Here is a 16152-nt window from a genome sequence, read left to right on the forward strand (position 1 = left end):
CTCCAGACACGTTCCACCGCCAATCAAATGGCTCAGACTCCAAATGGCCTCGTTTAGATAATGAATATTGCAACAATTTGCCCCATCTCCGTTCAATTAAAACTCATCAATGAGTGTGACCCTATCTTCATGCTTTTGGCCATTAAAAGAAGTCTGAAATTAACATTTTCACATTTAGTCTTAAATATGAAAAATTAACTGGGAAATGCAAATTGTCACAAGTGCAGATTGACAGGCTCACAGCTTGGCAAGAACCACCACTGTGATAAGAAAACCGACTCATATGAAAAATGTGAACGTTCCGAGGTTTTTACAAGAAATTAACGATACATAAGTCCAAAAACCCTTCTCCTGGAGATTAACCAAACTCCTAAACTTTCCATCCCTATTTAAGAGACAGGCAGCATTCCCACGATAGGGGGGAATAAATATAGCACCATTCTGGGGTCACTTCCCCATCTCTAAGCTCCTAAAAGTATGTCTAATATGTAGCACACAGTACACATGGCTCTACAGCCACTCAGCCAACTGAATCAGAGAGTCGAGTATTTAAAGGCTGAAAATCGACCCCAATCTCTGACACATTTAAGTTAACTAACAAAATCTGAAGTGAGTTAAATTAAGTTCGGTGAAGATTCACCCAAAGGCTTAAAATCAAATAGCAAAAATTTCTGATTATTAAACGGGCTTCATACACATTCATTTAGGTTTAAAAGACGTTTGACTGGACAAAATCATATGTGCTGGACATTCGTATGAGCTGAACTATGTGCATGCGAACAGAACGTTTCCCTGTTAATGTGGCTCTGTTAAACTCAAGCCCTTAACAAGGTGTGTAACTTGGCTTTAAATTCATTGCCAACATTACTTCACACCAATAGATTTAATAAGGCAACTTAAATTTTACACCCTGTGTCACTCTAGATTTCAATCCCATACTCTATTCTCTTCTGGCATTAAATCTACACCACAAACGCACACAGTTTGCTTGAAAGCAATCATGAGTGACCAGCGATTAATTTCAGACATATTGCATTGCTTTGCTAACATTTTCCCATGATTTAACAACCTCAACCTCAGCGCGCCACTACTTAATGAGGTGGATAGAAATATAGGATTTAGTTGAAGTACAAAACTTCCCACTGTATGTTGTTTTAATGAGAAAAGAGTTGAAGAAAGTATCAAATCTTAACGCATAGTAAACAAAACTATATCAGTGATAGCAATACAGGCAAAATAGCATAAGATTAAAAAATGGTGGTTCAGCTTGTTTGTGGATGTGCCTGTATCTTTTCCTCACATATTTGGTGGAGTTCAGGCTCAGTAAAACTGCATTTAGAGCATGTGACAATGACATGCTCCACTGAGTACAGTACAAGGTAAAAACCTTTTGATCGTGCCCCTTTGAGTGTATGGCATGAACTTTACATAAGTAAATTAAATGTATCATTAAATGCTTTCTTCACAAGTAAACAGCAGAACGAGGGCTATAAGAAGTATAACAACTACCCAAGGTTTAAAGCTTAAATTGAACCAGCAATGTTGGAAATAAATAGCATTTGTATAAACACTAAGCCACAAGGATGCTCCTATTGCCAGTAATTTTAAGGACCAGCAGACTCAACCTTGTTAGTTACTGTGTGTGTATCTTTGTGTGTTTAATGGTACCATGGGCACGTAGCAGTGCCTCTGCAGTGAAGAGGGGGGCCTGCAGCATGTCAGCTGTCTCCACTATCAGCATGTCCTTCAGCCTCCGTAGATCCTGAGGCCGCAGGCCCTCATATAGCTAGAGAAAAAAAGGGGCAGGGGAGGGGAAAGGACAAAGTGAGCATGGAAGGAGGGGATGATAAATAAGTTGAATAAGAGGGGAGGGAATGAAGGTAAGGCGGACAGAACCAGGAATGGAACAGGCCAAGTTGGCAGAGAGAAGTAATGGAGGAGCAGAGGGAGACAGATGGTGAGATCAGGGGAGGAGAGGGGGAAGGAATGAGGCAAAGGAGAGAAAAGAATAGAAGTATTAAAAGCGAATCAAATATAGATGATTACAGACGCATGACTACGTCAGTGACTTATGATGATGGGAGTCACATGCCTTGAGGCAGGCTATTTTGTGTGACTAATGTGTGTGTGTGTGCATGTGCTCTTGTACAGCTATCTTTGTGAGGACCAGTTTGAGTCTACAACCTACAGAGTGAGGACATTTTGGGAAAGTGAGGAATTTTTGGCCTGTCCTCACTTTGTCCTCACTTTAAGGGACTGTTAGGGGGTTAAGACTTGGTTTTAGGGTTAGGATTAGAATTGGGTTTAGGTTAGGTTAAGGGTTAGGCATTTAGTTTGGATGGTTAGGGTAAGGGGCTAGGGAATGCATTATGCCAATGAATGTCCTCACTAAGACAGCTGTACAAACGTGTGTGTGTGTGTGTGCATCTATACACAAAATTCAAGCAAATTTTAAACAAACACTTCACCTGTTAAACACTATCGACCTAACAACTCTATGACTGAAACTGGTTCAGTTCTTACAAAATATAAAAAATTTCCGCGATTTACTAATGTGTATAAAGTTATAAAGTTAAAGACTCTCAAGGGGGGAAAAAAGTTTTCCTGACAAAGGATGTTCTGTATTAGCTCTATCTATGTGTGTTTTTTTGTGTAGGTTTAGATCAGATTTTGTATCAATAACAAACAGTAAAGTAGGGAGTTTGTAGAAGAAGTTAGGGATACGTATGTTGACAGTGACACCAGTTGAGGGGAACAAACTGAGAGCTGTGTACCCACTGCTTCTTAGTATTTTATTCTCTACCTCTCTTCGGTCAAGGGCTGCGTACTCTGCCTCTATACCCTCTGCCTCAGGGGCAATCGAAAAGACCATCTGCGACTCCAGGCATAGGGCCAACTCCTTGTGGTGCTGCTTCTCTGCACAGTCACACGGAGTCTCGCGGTTTTCATTCTCCGCAAACAGGTCCGCCTCTCTCTGCACCAGGAACTGAGACAGAGAAAACAAAGGGAAAAAATCTGTGTTTAAACCTTGGGGGGGGCACACTATATGCAGGAAAATGTCCTAAAGCTCACTGGTTACATATGTATATTGAAATACATTAAATTAGAAAAAAGGTGGAATACCACTGACTCTGATTTTTAGGTAGTTGAGAGTAAGGGTACAAAAATATGTCAGGAATACTGATCACAACCAATTTGATTTTGATTAGTACGAACAATTTCAACGGTTTAACTTTATCTTAACTCAAACATTTTCACTTTTAGATATGCAGGCTCTCTTAAAAGCAGTAGCAGAGACAGAGCCTCTTTTTGACAGTTACAGCGGTGCTTCTGAACAAAATTTACATAAATATATTTCTTTCACAATTCAGTTGGAAGAGAGTGATTTGATTTTTCTGTCCTCCACTGCAAAAGACTAAGTACTCTAATCAGACTGCCTGCTGGAGGTCCTGAGAACGCACAGTGGCAAACCACTTGCACATCATCTGGAATCGTCCACAGGCTCCTGGAGGCGGTTTTCAGGATTGAAATGTATTTTACTTTTAAAAGCATGTACCTTCACAATCTAAAAGAACCGCAGAGTTCAAAGTGAGATAAATACGTGCTGAGGATGTCGTAAGTAGAATGCCAAAAAAATGAAGGGAGGGACACAGATTACAATGTATATGAGGAGAATCTTACCAAGAAGCCAAATTCATATCTTTGACGAAAAGGTATTGAAATCAACTAGAAACTCGGACTTTATAAAGCGGTAATAATCAATAGGTGCAACATCATTATAGGTTGAAAGGAAAGTGTATATATGCGAAAATGTGGGCGTGTATACCACCTAGGAGTATATGTATGTATAATTTACTGTAAATGGTTGAGTAAATATGTTTGCTCAAGTACGAATATCCCATGAACAGTATACAGTTATATATCAGTAAACTTCTCGTGTGAAATTTTAGCTTCCCACAAAAAATGCATTCCAAACTATTCTTTTCCATTTTGTTATTTGCTATAATTTTAAAAAATGTATGTAGGATTTCTGTCTTTCCATCACAACAGACCTACAGGGCTACATCCACATGTTGATGTTTGGTACTGCATAAGTTGCTAATTGTAATTTGATAGACAGAATCCCACTGAACAGCTTTCTGGGAAAAATAAAAAATAACAAACTTACACAATCATGAGTCATGGAAATTAATGCTATAGCACATTGTGACAATCTATGATTAGTTTTGCAGCCATAGTTGAATCCAACTGATGTTCATATTGTAAACTAAATTCTTCATGAGGATTACAAAGCAAGGTTTTATACAAACTCCTTTTTCAAAACTAAACTCATGGTCTTAACGAGGACAGATACTAAGAGAAGCAGCATGACAGCTTAATTTATCTGTCTGACGTTTATATGTGGTGTATTCTGCCCCAGGGATTAATAAAGCCGTTCTGTGCTGCACACTCTCTTCCCAAAACTCACCAGGGAGGTATTTGATCACACTTAATGGAATGTATGTGAGCCTGCAAATTACTGTCCCTTACCCAGGGTCGCGACTGGATCTAACACAAGGCCACACACCAGCCACAACACTACAAATATTCACAGCACAAAGGGGCAGATTATGAATAATCTATCTTTCCATCTCCCTTAGACTTTTATCTTCCTTCCACTCAAATGGCTCCCTGTCTTGGTGAGACTCTTCAGTTTCCATCTTTAGAGACATTGATCTACATTCAAAATCTAATACTTGAGAATATTTTACATGAGCCCAGACTGAAAAACCTTACCTCCACACATGTCTTCATCCCTGAGGCAGCAGCATAGTGCAGGCAGGTGTTTTTCTTGTTGTCTGTAGCATTGACATCAGCCCTCTCGTACTCTCCGTGATCCAGCTTTGCCCCAGTCCATGCCAGGATGATTTGTAGGCATTCAGCCCGACGCTGTTCATCTTCGTATGGCCGCGAGATCCGAGGCTGCAGTGCCCCCTCTGAGATCAGGATCTGGGGCCCCATGCAGAGAAGGTGCAGAGACGTCTCATTGTGCACATTACGCTTGTTAGGATTTCCATCTTTGCTTAAGAGAAAAGACCTGACAGAATAAGACAAGGACAGGAAAAACAAAATAATATACTTAATAATATTTTAAATGAAATATATAGAATTGCATAGTTTCAGCCGTGCGGAAATGTAAATGTAAATTGTCCAAATCAGTCTTGAATTTTGGAGCTTTGTGTCAAAATAATATCATAATCATATTTATCCATCCGGCATCTATCCAGATATATATCTTGCTTCCATTTGAATTGAACATCACCTGCTGCCATTTTTCACACACCCTTGCATTTTTCAAAGTCATGTATGAATGCAAATTGAGCAAGCCTTAAATTTACGAATAAAGGACAGGGCCTGAGAAAAGACAAAGACAAACACATGCAAGGCTGTTAGCTTGTCGGGTGGGAAGCTCTTGGAGTCCCATCCTATTTCAACCCAGCATGTCGCATTCCTGAGAGCTGCTAACAGATGGCTATGTGGAGAGACAGATGGGGCAGAGCTATATGAAGTTGAAACATGAAAAATTTGCTCTTACGATGCAGCAATAAGGTAATAGATGGGACCAGTTGATCATCAATACAGTGCTATAAAGTAAGAGGAATGCTGAAAGCAATCCTGCTAGGCTGACTGGCTAAAACACAGGCAATAGAATTCATAATTTAATTTATCAAAAGAATTGGTAGCATAGGGACAGCAATTGACTCCTGCATCTATCAACTAAAAAAAGACATACACTTTTTCCCTAAATGACAGAGCCAGTCCAAAAATGTGAGACTCTAAATGTGTGCATTATGTCTGCTTGTTTGTTTGATTTTGTCTAGGCTACATCCTGACCTGAGTAGGCGTGTCATTGCGTGCCGGGCAGCATAGTGCAGTGGAGTGTTGTGCTGGTAGGATTCTCCGTAGGTAGAGTTGGGATCCAGAGCCTCCTTGAACTGCGGGTTACTCTCATAGAGTTGGCAGGCGAGCACCTCATCCCCATTGATGAGAGCTTTACGGAACTTGGTCGCTGTGTTCCCCATCTCTTCTCCTGCTGTGGGTTCAAGCTCGGACTGACACAGCCACCTTTTGAGTTGTCTTCGACCTGCTCAAGTCCAACTCACCAGCATACTGAAGGTCCTAAAGAAAAGAGGAAAAACAAGGTTCAATTCCTTTACGCCTTTGTTTTTTGTCCAACGATGCCTTGCTCGAAGAAAAATGGTAAAACTCAAATATAGCCAGCTAGTATTTCTATCACTGTTTCACGAATTGCAGCCCTGCGTCTTAAAGTATTAATCACTTCCTCTCCCTCTCAACCACAAGGATGAGACATGCAGCTCCAAGGTTGCACGGTCTGCTCTGCCACAAGCCTGTGTATGCATCAACACTGCGCTGTATACCACCTCCTTGTGATTCTCTTTTTTTATTTTTTGTTAAGAATAACCAAACATTGTGCCAACAAGCTCACACAGAGAGAAGGACAAGACTTCCTCTGGCATCACCAGGTGCTTCCGCCTCTCCTTGCCAATGATGCCCATCCTACTGAGGCAAGGAGTCATTGTGAAGCAAGAGATCATCCACTCAACAGCAACATGCAGCGAGTCAGCATTTCGCTTCCACCAGAGCACCATATGGTCATGACTGTTTGGTCAGTGTGATGCTTTATGTATTTTCTTGTGAGCTGCAGCACAAATACACAGAACACAGCACAGGATGCAATACTTCATGATACTAATATTCATGAACTATCACCACCATTTAAATCCTTCCACGTGATAATGCCTTATGATAAAGTAGTGTACACAAGCAAAGGAGAAAATGCTCCATGAATACCTCTCAAGTTTACCTAATCTCCGGCTCTCAATAGGTCAGTCGGTGTGACGAAAGGAAACGATAAGCAAATGTCGACATTCCACTGACAATTTTCCACAGTTTATGTAAACAGTAATGTGTGGATGGGTCTAAATTGTTTTCATCTTATCAGCCATTCTTTCAAAATAAAAGTAATCTAAAACTACATAAGAGACAGTTCCTGCGTGTCACAGATTGGAAAATATGTTAATTCCAGATATTTTTCATAACCCTTGGTCATTTTCACTCACTGTAGTTTGAGGAGATTTCAGTGTCACTCTCGAACACAGTTAATATGATGAGCAACACATTGACTGTATATATGGAGAGCAACATTTAACAATTGGTGTTATTCTGAGACGTTGTTTAGACATGTCTACATGAGTTGCTAATAAAATATTCATATTTATTTATATTCCTGTTTGCGTTTTACAGAGCAGTTTGATTATGACGTCAAGCAGTTGTTCAATGTTCTAATGCCGTCATGACGTATACATGTCACATACTTTTACAAAGGGCAGAATTCTCCACAATGACCTTATTCAGGTTAAGGTAATCAGAAATAGATGTTTACATGGCAGTGTCTTATTCAGACTAATGTCTTTATTGGGTTAGTAACAGAATATGAATGTTCACGTAAACATAGTCATTGACCACTCTCCAAATGGGAAAGTGATCTCAGACTTTCAGACCCCAGTGAAGGTTTGGACAATGAAGCCTCCTGCATTGACTTTAGCTCTTTAACACCAGAGCAGTTTGTTTACATGTTAAGTCAAGTTATAAGCGAGTGCTGCCATGGTCCAGTTGTGTACAGAGGTGGATAAATCATTAACTTAAAATTCGACCATCATTTACCACTGTCAAGTTTCAACTCTTTGAAAACACTGTATTTAAAAATCCATCGTAAAATAAAGATTGGTGAAAAGGGGGCTGGACCAGAGGCGGACAGGACTTTTCCCCCCTCCTCTCTGTAACAGATTTATCATCAGTCACTACACTGACACAACTTATTATCTGTTCTTTAATCAACCATCACATAACTACATACTGTTAACTTATATAAATGTGTTATAACATCCACTTAAACTATCCATTTCAATAACATATCAGTGAATATTCCTGAGTTCATTTGTCTTACAGCAGATAAATCAGTGTCAAGTTGGTGGCTTGTGAGGACAGATCCGTCATAAACAGACAACACACAACACACAACACACAACATCCCACCTCGGCGAACACACGTGTAAACACCTGATCTTTGAACACAGTTATATAACCTGGTTAACGCGAACTACTGACGCCCTCCAGCTGTATAACTAATTAACTACTGGTTAACGACACTGTAACCGGGACTAACTTAACACCGAGGGCCAGCGGTAGAAGACAGGCGACATGTCACTTGTCACTAAACTCCTGCACGCAGGCCTTTTCCCGGTGTTGTGTGCTGTTTATCGTCTCGGCTAGTTAGCTCAGCCTGGTAGCCGCGGCGTGTTGTGTTAGTGGACAGTCCGCCGGGTTACCTTTCTGACGAGTGGACACGTCCACCGGCTAAAGCGACCTCGGGTGACGGCAGCAGCGAAGCTCTGGTTAGACGCCCCGGTGTTAATCACTCAATCCCGCTTGTTAAGCTGCTGAGTTATTCACAACTAGAGAAACACAACACCATGACGCTAGCATCTGCGTCGGCGAGAACGTCAGCGCACACGCTAGCGGCGCAGCTAGCGAGCTAGCGGTGCTTCTGGCCAACTTAAGCTAGCACAGTTGAGTAAAGTCGCGGTGAACAACGAGTAACAAGTATTGGGACTCACACACGCGGTGCATGTCGCTGTGTCTGCGGAGTGACCGTCAGCGGCTAATGGGATAACACTGGTTCTCTGCTGTGGTTCCCAGTGAATAATGGGATGTTGTTCCTGTCAACTACTCTGCTGCCTGCCACTCGGGTTGCCAGGTTTCCACACAGGCGGGGGGAAACATGGACCCACTGTCTGACAAACAGCTGAAACATCCCCCTGACAAGTATAACCAGGTCATTATACATCCAGTACAGGACTTCACTTTGTGCTCTACTGGATAAGCAATGGACAACCAGGTGCTTAGTTTATCTTTCAACCCCATGTTATTATTCTCTCCTTGTTTCCCCTAAAGGCTCAGCATCAGTGTGCATGTTGTTGTTGTTATGTGGCAACAACAAGTACATACTTAAGATAAGATAAGATAGGAAGAGATAATCCTTTATTAGTCACACTGGGAAAATTTGCAATATTACAGCAGCAAGAGTCAAATACAGGCATTCAGTGAGTAATAATAAGTAACATGCAATACCTGAGTGTAAGGAAATAGAAAAAGTGTAGAAACATATGAATGGAATAAAAGCTAGTATATACAGTGTAAAAACAAGAAAGAATATGAGCAGTGAATGGATTCATATGAACCATTGTATGAATATTGCACAGTTAAAGGTTCACTGTGTAAGATTTAGGTGAAAGGGATTTATTGGCCGACTGCTTATTGGTCTTAGTCTCTGGCCTGGGACCCTACCACCGAACTGCACTGATGTCCCTGCCTGTGACTGTGACACTTTGACTCTTTACAAATAACTGTGCACATCGCATAACTCCTCCCATTTATCGTATTGTTTTATATTTCATTTTTCCCCCTAATTTTATATTTTCTATATTAACAATTGCACAAACACACCACTGCAAATTCCCTGTATGTGTAAACCTACTTGGCAATAAAATCCCAATTCTGATTCTGAAACTGATTATAACATAATTCTAGTGATGTTTTCACTAGTGTGTCATCATCTAAATTGTACGAATTGTGTTTATTTCCCTAGAATGGGCCCTTTATATTTAAATACTCTACATTCAGATATGTTTTTTTACAGACAAACTAAACATCTTTTGAGTTTTTATGACAACTGAAGGCTACCACAGGTTCTCTTTCATGTTTGGAAGGGGAGAGTGAGCTGAGGGTCATTCAGCCACAACATGCAAAGTGTCACTGAATTCTACACACTGAACCTCTAAGAGATCTGAACCACAGTTAAAGTGCAGACCACAATGGGTGTGTGGAGTTCTACTGGGAGCAGAGCTGGTTTTATAATCTCACTGCTGCAGGAAGAAATTACTTACAAGCCTGTCCTATCCAGTGTGTAACAGGTTCCTATTCATATAGTAGGACTTGGATTCTGCACAGAATAAAGTATAAATATATATGAATAAAATACATAAACAATACAAAATACAAGAAAACCCTCAAAATTGAAGTCAATGTGACGTCACGACACGAGTCTCCATCACAGCTCAACAGTCTGCTGCTTTGGTGTGTAATGGGTGTGTGTACAATGAAAATTCACTAGAGGGCGCCACAGTCCATAGAAACAAATAATAGGACATGAAGCTGAGATTTTATTGCATCAAATATTTACTTATTTTTCACTTCTTTAACTTTTACGTCCTATTATTTCATTTGTTTGACTTTTAAAAATTCTTTCTGAATGTTTATTTTCGTAATGTCTTATATTGGTTTTTTTTACGATGCCTTTTACAACTTTGAATTGCCTTGTCCTTTTGAAATATGCCTCATAGCTTTTCGACACTCGAGTATGAACGAAAGTAAACTTAAATAATGTCTACCAAAATGGGTTAGGTCGATTCTAGTGGCCCTATTCTCCTTCACACCAACACACAAGCTTTTTAGCCATGGGAAATGGACTGATCCGAATGTGTCAAACGTAATATCTTGAGTTTAACAGGCAATCTTTATGTGTTGCAATCATATACTAAAGAAAAGCTTAATATTGTATGAACACATAAGCCCATGTGTTGTCATTTAAACAGAGGAACAGTGCCTTAACTTGAAATAACCACACATCCTCCATATAGAACACTTATGCCTTTTATTATCAAATATCTGGACATTGCAATGAAGGTACATATAGCATAGCATTCCCACATGTCAGTGCACAAAATTCATATCAACAGGCCTTCAATAAATAATCTGTAAACACAAAATCTCAGTGTGAAGTAAAATACAATGACGTATGCAACAAACACATAAACTGATTTTTTTTTAATGGGGCAACTTAAACAATTGCTTTGGCACCTTCAAACTTGCAACTGCAGAGTTACATACATGAGACGATCAAAAAATAAGCCCACAACTGAAAGTGGCAATTCACACGCACATGTCACTTTGTTTTTATTTGAATGTGTCCTTAATGCTTCCTGACGGGGAAAAAATACTTTTATTACCACTGAGACAAATTCTGGGTTCACAAAGTCCCCAAATAACTGAATAATATGTTCACTGTGGCAGATGAAGAATAACCAAAACAACAACACAAGGCCATATTTTTAAGGGTTTGTGTAAAAGGAATAATAAGCTGCCATGGCTTTGGATGAGGGGGGGTCCTTGCTATAGGAGCTACTGTTGTTGGTGGTAGCTGAGGCCAAGTCCTCACACTTAATGTCAGAGGGTGAGTCCTCGGTGCTCAGACCATTGAGAGACAAACGCCTTCGTTTGCAGGCCATGGCATACGAATCAGCCTTGTCGAGGGAAAGAGCTAATGACTGTGTCTCCGTCCAAGAGGAGATCAGGCCTCCACTGTCGTTCACGCCCTCCTCTATCTGTATCTGTTTAACTTTGTCTGAGTCTTCTAGCAAACCAGCAGTGGGGCTGGGTCTGGGAGACCAAGGCAGACCCGTCGTGACCTTTCGCTGATATGCTGCCCTGGACCCCCACCCTGCAGACATGGCGTTGAAAGGAGAGTCTGGGTAGTAGCTGAGAGCATGGGATGTCTGCATGGAGAGTGATTTGATACCATAAGGAAGCAAGGAGCTTGAGTATTCACCATCATAAGGTGTCAGATCGAGCTTGTTGCTGGTGCCAGTGCAGTTTCCCCCTTGTTGCATGGAGGTGACAAACCACCTCTGCGAAGCTCCGTCTTCAGTCTGAGGTGAGAGGAGGCTGTTAGTCTGTGGTACTGCTCGCTCGCTGTTGTAGAAGCGATTCTGCGGGAGGTTGTTGACAAACTGGTCCTGGAAGAGGGGCTGCATGGTGTAGCGGGCGCCTGGGACAATCTGGTGGGCACGTGGAGAGTCGGTTGGAGATGGGGTGAAGCGGTCATTCTCTGGAACTGTGTACATCCTGAAAAAATACATACTTATTATGTTCAGGTCAAGAAAGGTCTGAGTGTGTGGGGGGGGGGGAATTTCTTTCAAAGTGAGCTCCCACACTCGAAGGAACTGAGTTGTTGTTGTTGAATTCAGAAAGAAAACCACAACACAGTAAGACAGCTGATGCAATAAAGCACATAGTTTTATGTAGGCCTATTCACACTCATTTATAGCTTATGAGGAACGTATGACAATTACTCACGAATCATAATTATCTCTGAATCCTTTGGCAAAAGGGTTGTGATCAATCTTCAGCTGTGTGATCTAAAAGAGAACAAGGCAGAAGAACAAGCAAAACAATATTATTTAAAGAGACAGCGAGAAAAAAAAATGTAAAGTAGCACCGTGCACATACATGTCTATCTACCCAATGCATGTCAACATAAGCTGACAGTTGATTTTAATATTAATTATTGTCCATGTACAGTGAATGAGAAATTTCAAACAATATGCAACAAGCCTACTGCACAACGTCTGATTAATTTATATATATTTGATAGGCTATAATATAGAATAAGTTTTTGTGTGTGTGTGTGTGTGTGTGTGTGTGTGTGTGTGTGTGTGTGTGTGTGTGTGTGTGTGTGTGTGTGTGTGTGTGTGTGTGTGTGTGTGTGTTGTCCTGCTTACGTCAGTGTTCTGATAGGCGGTGACAGCAATAAACTGCGTCTCTGGAAAAGTGAAGCTCTGAGTTTTCCCGTCAGTGTTGACGTCCTCCGCTCCGTCCTCCGTCACCTCCACGATGTGCAGCCTGGGCTGGTACTTATGCAGCGACTGCATGATAACCATCTGCAGACAAAACACCCGTTATATTATTAAACATGTAAAGAAATTATAATAATGGCGCAACTTTTATTCGATTAAAGTTCGTTTGCACAACTTGTGTTCTGCAAGATATCCTCATATTCTCCGTGTGAGCGCTGCGTAAAAAACCCTTGCAAATTAATTTCCAAACATGAAAGTAAAACCGTGCGCTTAATCTCGTCTATTAACATGCAAAAATCTAAAAAATGACTATAGACTACTTGAAACAAATAATCGCAATTAAACCGAATTTATTGACATATAATCGTTTAAAGTTTGGATCTGTATTACAATCCTTGGTTTATGTAAATTAGGCTCTTACCTGGGAAGTACTGTGACTGGTTCCTTTGTTGTTGGTGAGTTTCAGTTTGCTGAAGGAGATTTCTTGTCTCATCCAGTGGGCCCCTGTGTTCGGAGACTCTGGGTGGATATACACTTTGTTCCCTGGAATAAAAAAAAATACATTTTACATCATAGCCAACGACAAATACAATGTTCATTTAATTTATTTCATTGAAAAAAAGGGGGTTCAGCTTGGACCTACAATGTATTCAAGACCTAAATAAACCTTATTTTGTCTGAAATTACACATATTTTGCAAATAGAAAATCTGCCAATTACATGCATGCATGGGCCAATCTTACAAATTTCCAACTCTCTTTTTTTTTTTTACTAAATGGTAATGATTCAAATAAAAAATCCAAATAAATGCCTCATATCGACCTGGCTCAGTACCTTGGCTGCTGTTGTCCGCCTTCCCACAGGTGACCCACTTGCCACCTTGAAACCTCCAGTGGTTTGGATCCGCCAGCACCACCTCCACGAACACGTTGTAATGCGTCGACAGGTTGAGACCAGCTATGTTAAAGCTGAGGAACGGGAACATCCGTCTGCAAACGCGGCACAAAATTAAAAGAAGTCCTCATTATTACGCATGGAAATAAAAGTTGGTTTCATGCCCATCACTGCGGAGCGCCCCTGCCTCCTCACCTGCCCTGCTTGGTGATGATCATCTCCGTCTGGTGCCGGTGGAACTTGAACCACAGCGGCCGGTTGCAGAGGTACACCTGGGCCCTCATCCCGGGGCCGGTGGTCGGGAGAGTCATGTTGCTGAGAGCCGAACCTGAGCCGGTGTAAGGCGGGTAGAGGCAGCCGGGGCTCTGCCCGAGCTGGTACGCCGAGCTGAAGTGACTGCGGCCGGTCGTGGAGGGAGAAAACCCCGCGGGAGGCAACACGGAGCCCAGGTGGAGGGATGAGGGGTACCTGCCCGCGCCGGACGGGGCGTAAACCGTCCCACCGGGGGTGTAAGGGATGAAGGAGCAGGGGCTGGCTGTCTCCGGGCTTTGTTTGGACACTGATGGAGGGATGTAGTACCGCTCGGCACCCACCCCGTGCTCCGGGTATCTGCTGCGGACGGTCACATCACCCCCTTCCACAGATGGAGACTTGCGCCTCTCATCCGATGCCTCCTTAGTGGAAGAGAAAGTGCTGCTCTCTCCTTCACCGCCGAGCATGGCTGCTTCTCTGGTCTTGGCTCAGGGGTCGATTGCTCTCGTTGATCCCGGTTGACACCAATCTTGTCCGAGGATTTTTCTTCCCTGTCAAGAGTCACTGAATCTACTTTATTTCAGGTGTCTCCTGCCTGCAAACAGTCTCGTCTAAATCCTGGAGACAGACACCGATTGGGGTTAAGGACGGTCTGAGCTACAAATATACAGTCATCAATCTGTTGTCACCGACACTCCAAAGGCCTAATTGTGTGCCAAGCGCGTGAAGTGCGGGTAAATGTTTGTATAAAGAGACACATCAATACCAAGGCTGAAGATCTCAGTGGGCGTATCAGGGTGTGGCTGTGAAGTCTGATACCAAAAGTGAAATGTTGAATTTCAGTCAGTGTCTTCAGTGGATTTACTGTAACTTGAAAACAAGTCATCTTTGCCAGATGGCTCCATACCTTCCTTTTTATTCTATTTTTCTTTAAATTTATTATAAAGGACCTTATCCTTTTTAGAAACTAAATCTGCAACGTGATAATGGTTAATATGGTAATAATATATATTTCAGACTGGTGACCTGTGTTGTATCCGGATGATATTGAAGGAGCCGCCTTGAATTAAGGGTCAGCTTAGTCAAAATAACAAACTATATATTCAAGCTTATATATTTATATATATTTTAGGGTGTAGTTTTCAAACTAAAGTTAAAATTCCTCCCCAGACTAAAACCATTGGCACATTAAGATAATTTATGTGATTCACCAGAGAAAATTTAATTAAATTTGGCTTTACATTTGTACATGCATGGTTAAAAAATATTTTTGGACAAAATAAAACTCATTGTGAACAAACGTGCGCCAACACGGTGCTGATAATCCTGTATTATTATTCAGAGTTAATGGATTTGCGTTCATTCACATCTGATGCGGTCCCGTGTCCCAACGGGAAACCCGACGTGAAAAGGGGAAATAGCCAATTATTTTTCCGTTTGAAGAAACCTGTGATGTTTCGTGGATCAGACAGTTCAATGTGAGAAATGACAACAAATAAATCAGAACGACCCATCGAGAAGAAAACAATATAGACAAGAAATAAAAATAAATTTACAGTGAGACAAAACAAAACAATAATAATGCGCATTAATTCCCTGCAAATAACTTCAAATATAACATTATTTTTTGTGGTGTTTCGGGAAAATAACATTTTGATTTCTCATTGAAATAAAACCACTGCACCACTGCAAAGTCCTTCAATTAATATTTCACACGAGAGTCCTAAAAACTGCAGTGATCAAATTCAAGCATCTATTTAAAAATTATAAAAAACCCAGACTTACCAAGTGATGTTATTCCCGTTTCTTTTTACAAGTCAAGTTCAAGACGCGCACACATATAAAATATATCAAACTAAATAAAAACTCGGGTAACGTCAACGACCTGCGGAGTTGAGTCCTTAGCAGCACATGGCATCATGTTGTGTTTGGGGTCGAGGAGGGAGCCAGCTGGGAGATAAAAACCCAAGCCATGTGGAGGCGGACTGATCCGTGCGTAAAGGCGCACTCCCTTTCACCGCTGCTCTCTACTTGTGGCCATGACGCACCGATGGCAGCCTATTAACAGACTTTCCTCTGCTCTCCAGGGGAGGGGCAGGGGATCCTCGGCATCACAGTCAAGGTGTATAAAGGGCGAGGTAGCATCCCAACCCACCCGTGAACTGTTTCCCATCAGAGACATCAGTGGAGGTAATATTCCCATCGTCTGGGCTCTGGGTGTGCCACTCAACAGTGAGTTGATAGTGACCCT

General features: G+C 41.5%; 2 protein-coding genes across 5 annotated transcripts in view; both read right to left on the reverse strand.

The window, feature by feature from the left end:
- The window catches only part of LOC118113542 (ankyrin repeat and IBR domain-containing protein 1), a 38642-nt gene extending 29824 nt beyond the window's left edge, over positions 1 to 8818 (reverse strand). The window contains exons 1-5 of one of the 2 annotated variants that reach the window (XM_035163342.1): positions 8679 to 8818; positions 5875 to 6159; positions 4777 to 5077; positions 2804 to 2986; positions 1669 to 1786 (exon numbers count right to left, since the gene is read on the reverse strand). In XM_035163342.1, coding sequence (XP_035019233.1) covers positions 1669 to 1786; positions 2804 to 2986; positions 4777 to 5077; positions 5875 to 6062 — 790 coding nt within the window. In that variant the 5' untranslated portion in view covers positions 6063 to 6159; positions 8679 to 8818. Of the gene's footprint in view, positions 1 to 1668; positions 1787 to 2803; positions 2987 to 4776; positions 5078 to 5874; positions 6160 to 8390; positions 8626 to 8678 lie in introns of those variants that run through there. The other variant, XM_035163343.2, reaches the window with a different exon arrangement.
- A 1941-nt stretch (positions 8819 to 10759) lies between these two features.
- LOC118113870 (eomesodermin) lies at positions 10760 to 15922 on the reverse strand. 3 transcript variants are annotated; one of them, XM_035163921.2, is made up of 7 exons: positions 15687 to 15922; positions 13845 to 14519; positions 13590 to 13744; positions 13177 to 13298; positions 12681 to 12839; positions 12256 to 12317; positions 10760 to 12024 (listed from the first exon to the last, which is right to left on the reverse strand). In XM_035163921.2, the coding sequence occupies exons 2-7, from the start codon at positions 14366 to 14368 to the stop codon at positions 11232 to 11234; spliced, it is 1815 nt and encodes a 604-aa protein (XP_035019812.1). In that variant the 5' UTR covers positions 14369 to 14519; positions 15687 to 15922; the 3' UTR covers positions 10760 to 11231. The 3 variants fall into 3 exon arrangements, with proteins under 3 accessions (XP_035019812.1, XP_035019810.1, XP_035019811.1); XM_035163919.2 differs by having other exon boundaries at positions 13578 to 13744; XM_035163920.2 differs by lacking the exon at positions 15687 to 15922 and having other exon boundaries at positions 13578 to 13744; positions 13845 to 14624.
- Positions 15923 to 16152: the final 230 nt, after the last annotated feature.

This window comes from Hippoglossus stenolepis, chromosome 8, assembly GCF_022539355.2.
Source record: "Hippoglossus stenolepis isolate QCI-W04-F060 chromosome 8, HSTE1.2, whole genome shotgun sequence".
Classification (NCBI taxonomy): domain Eukaryota; kingdom Metazoa; phylum Chordata; class Actinopteri; order Pleuronectiformes; family Pleuronectidae; genus Hippoglossus; species Hippoglossus stenolepis.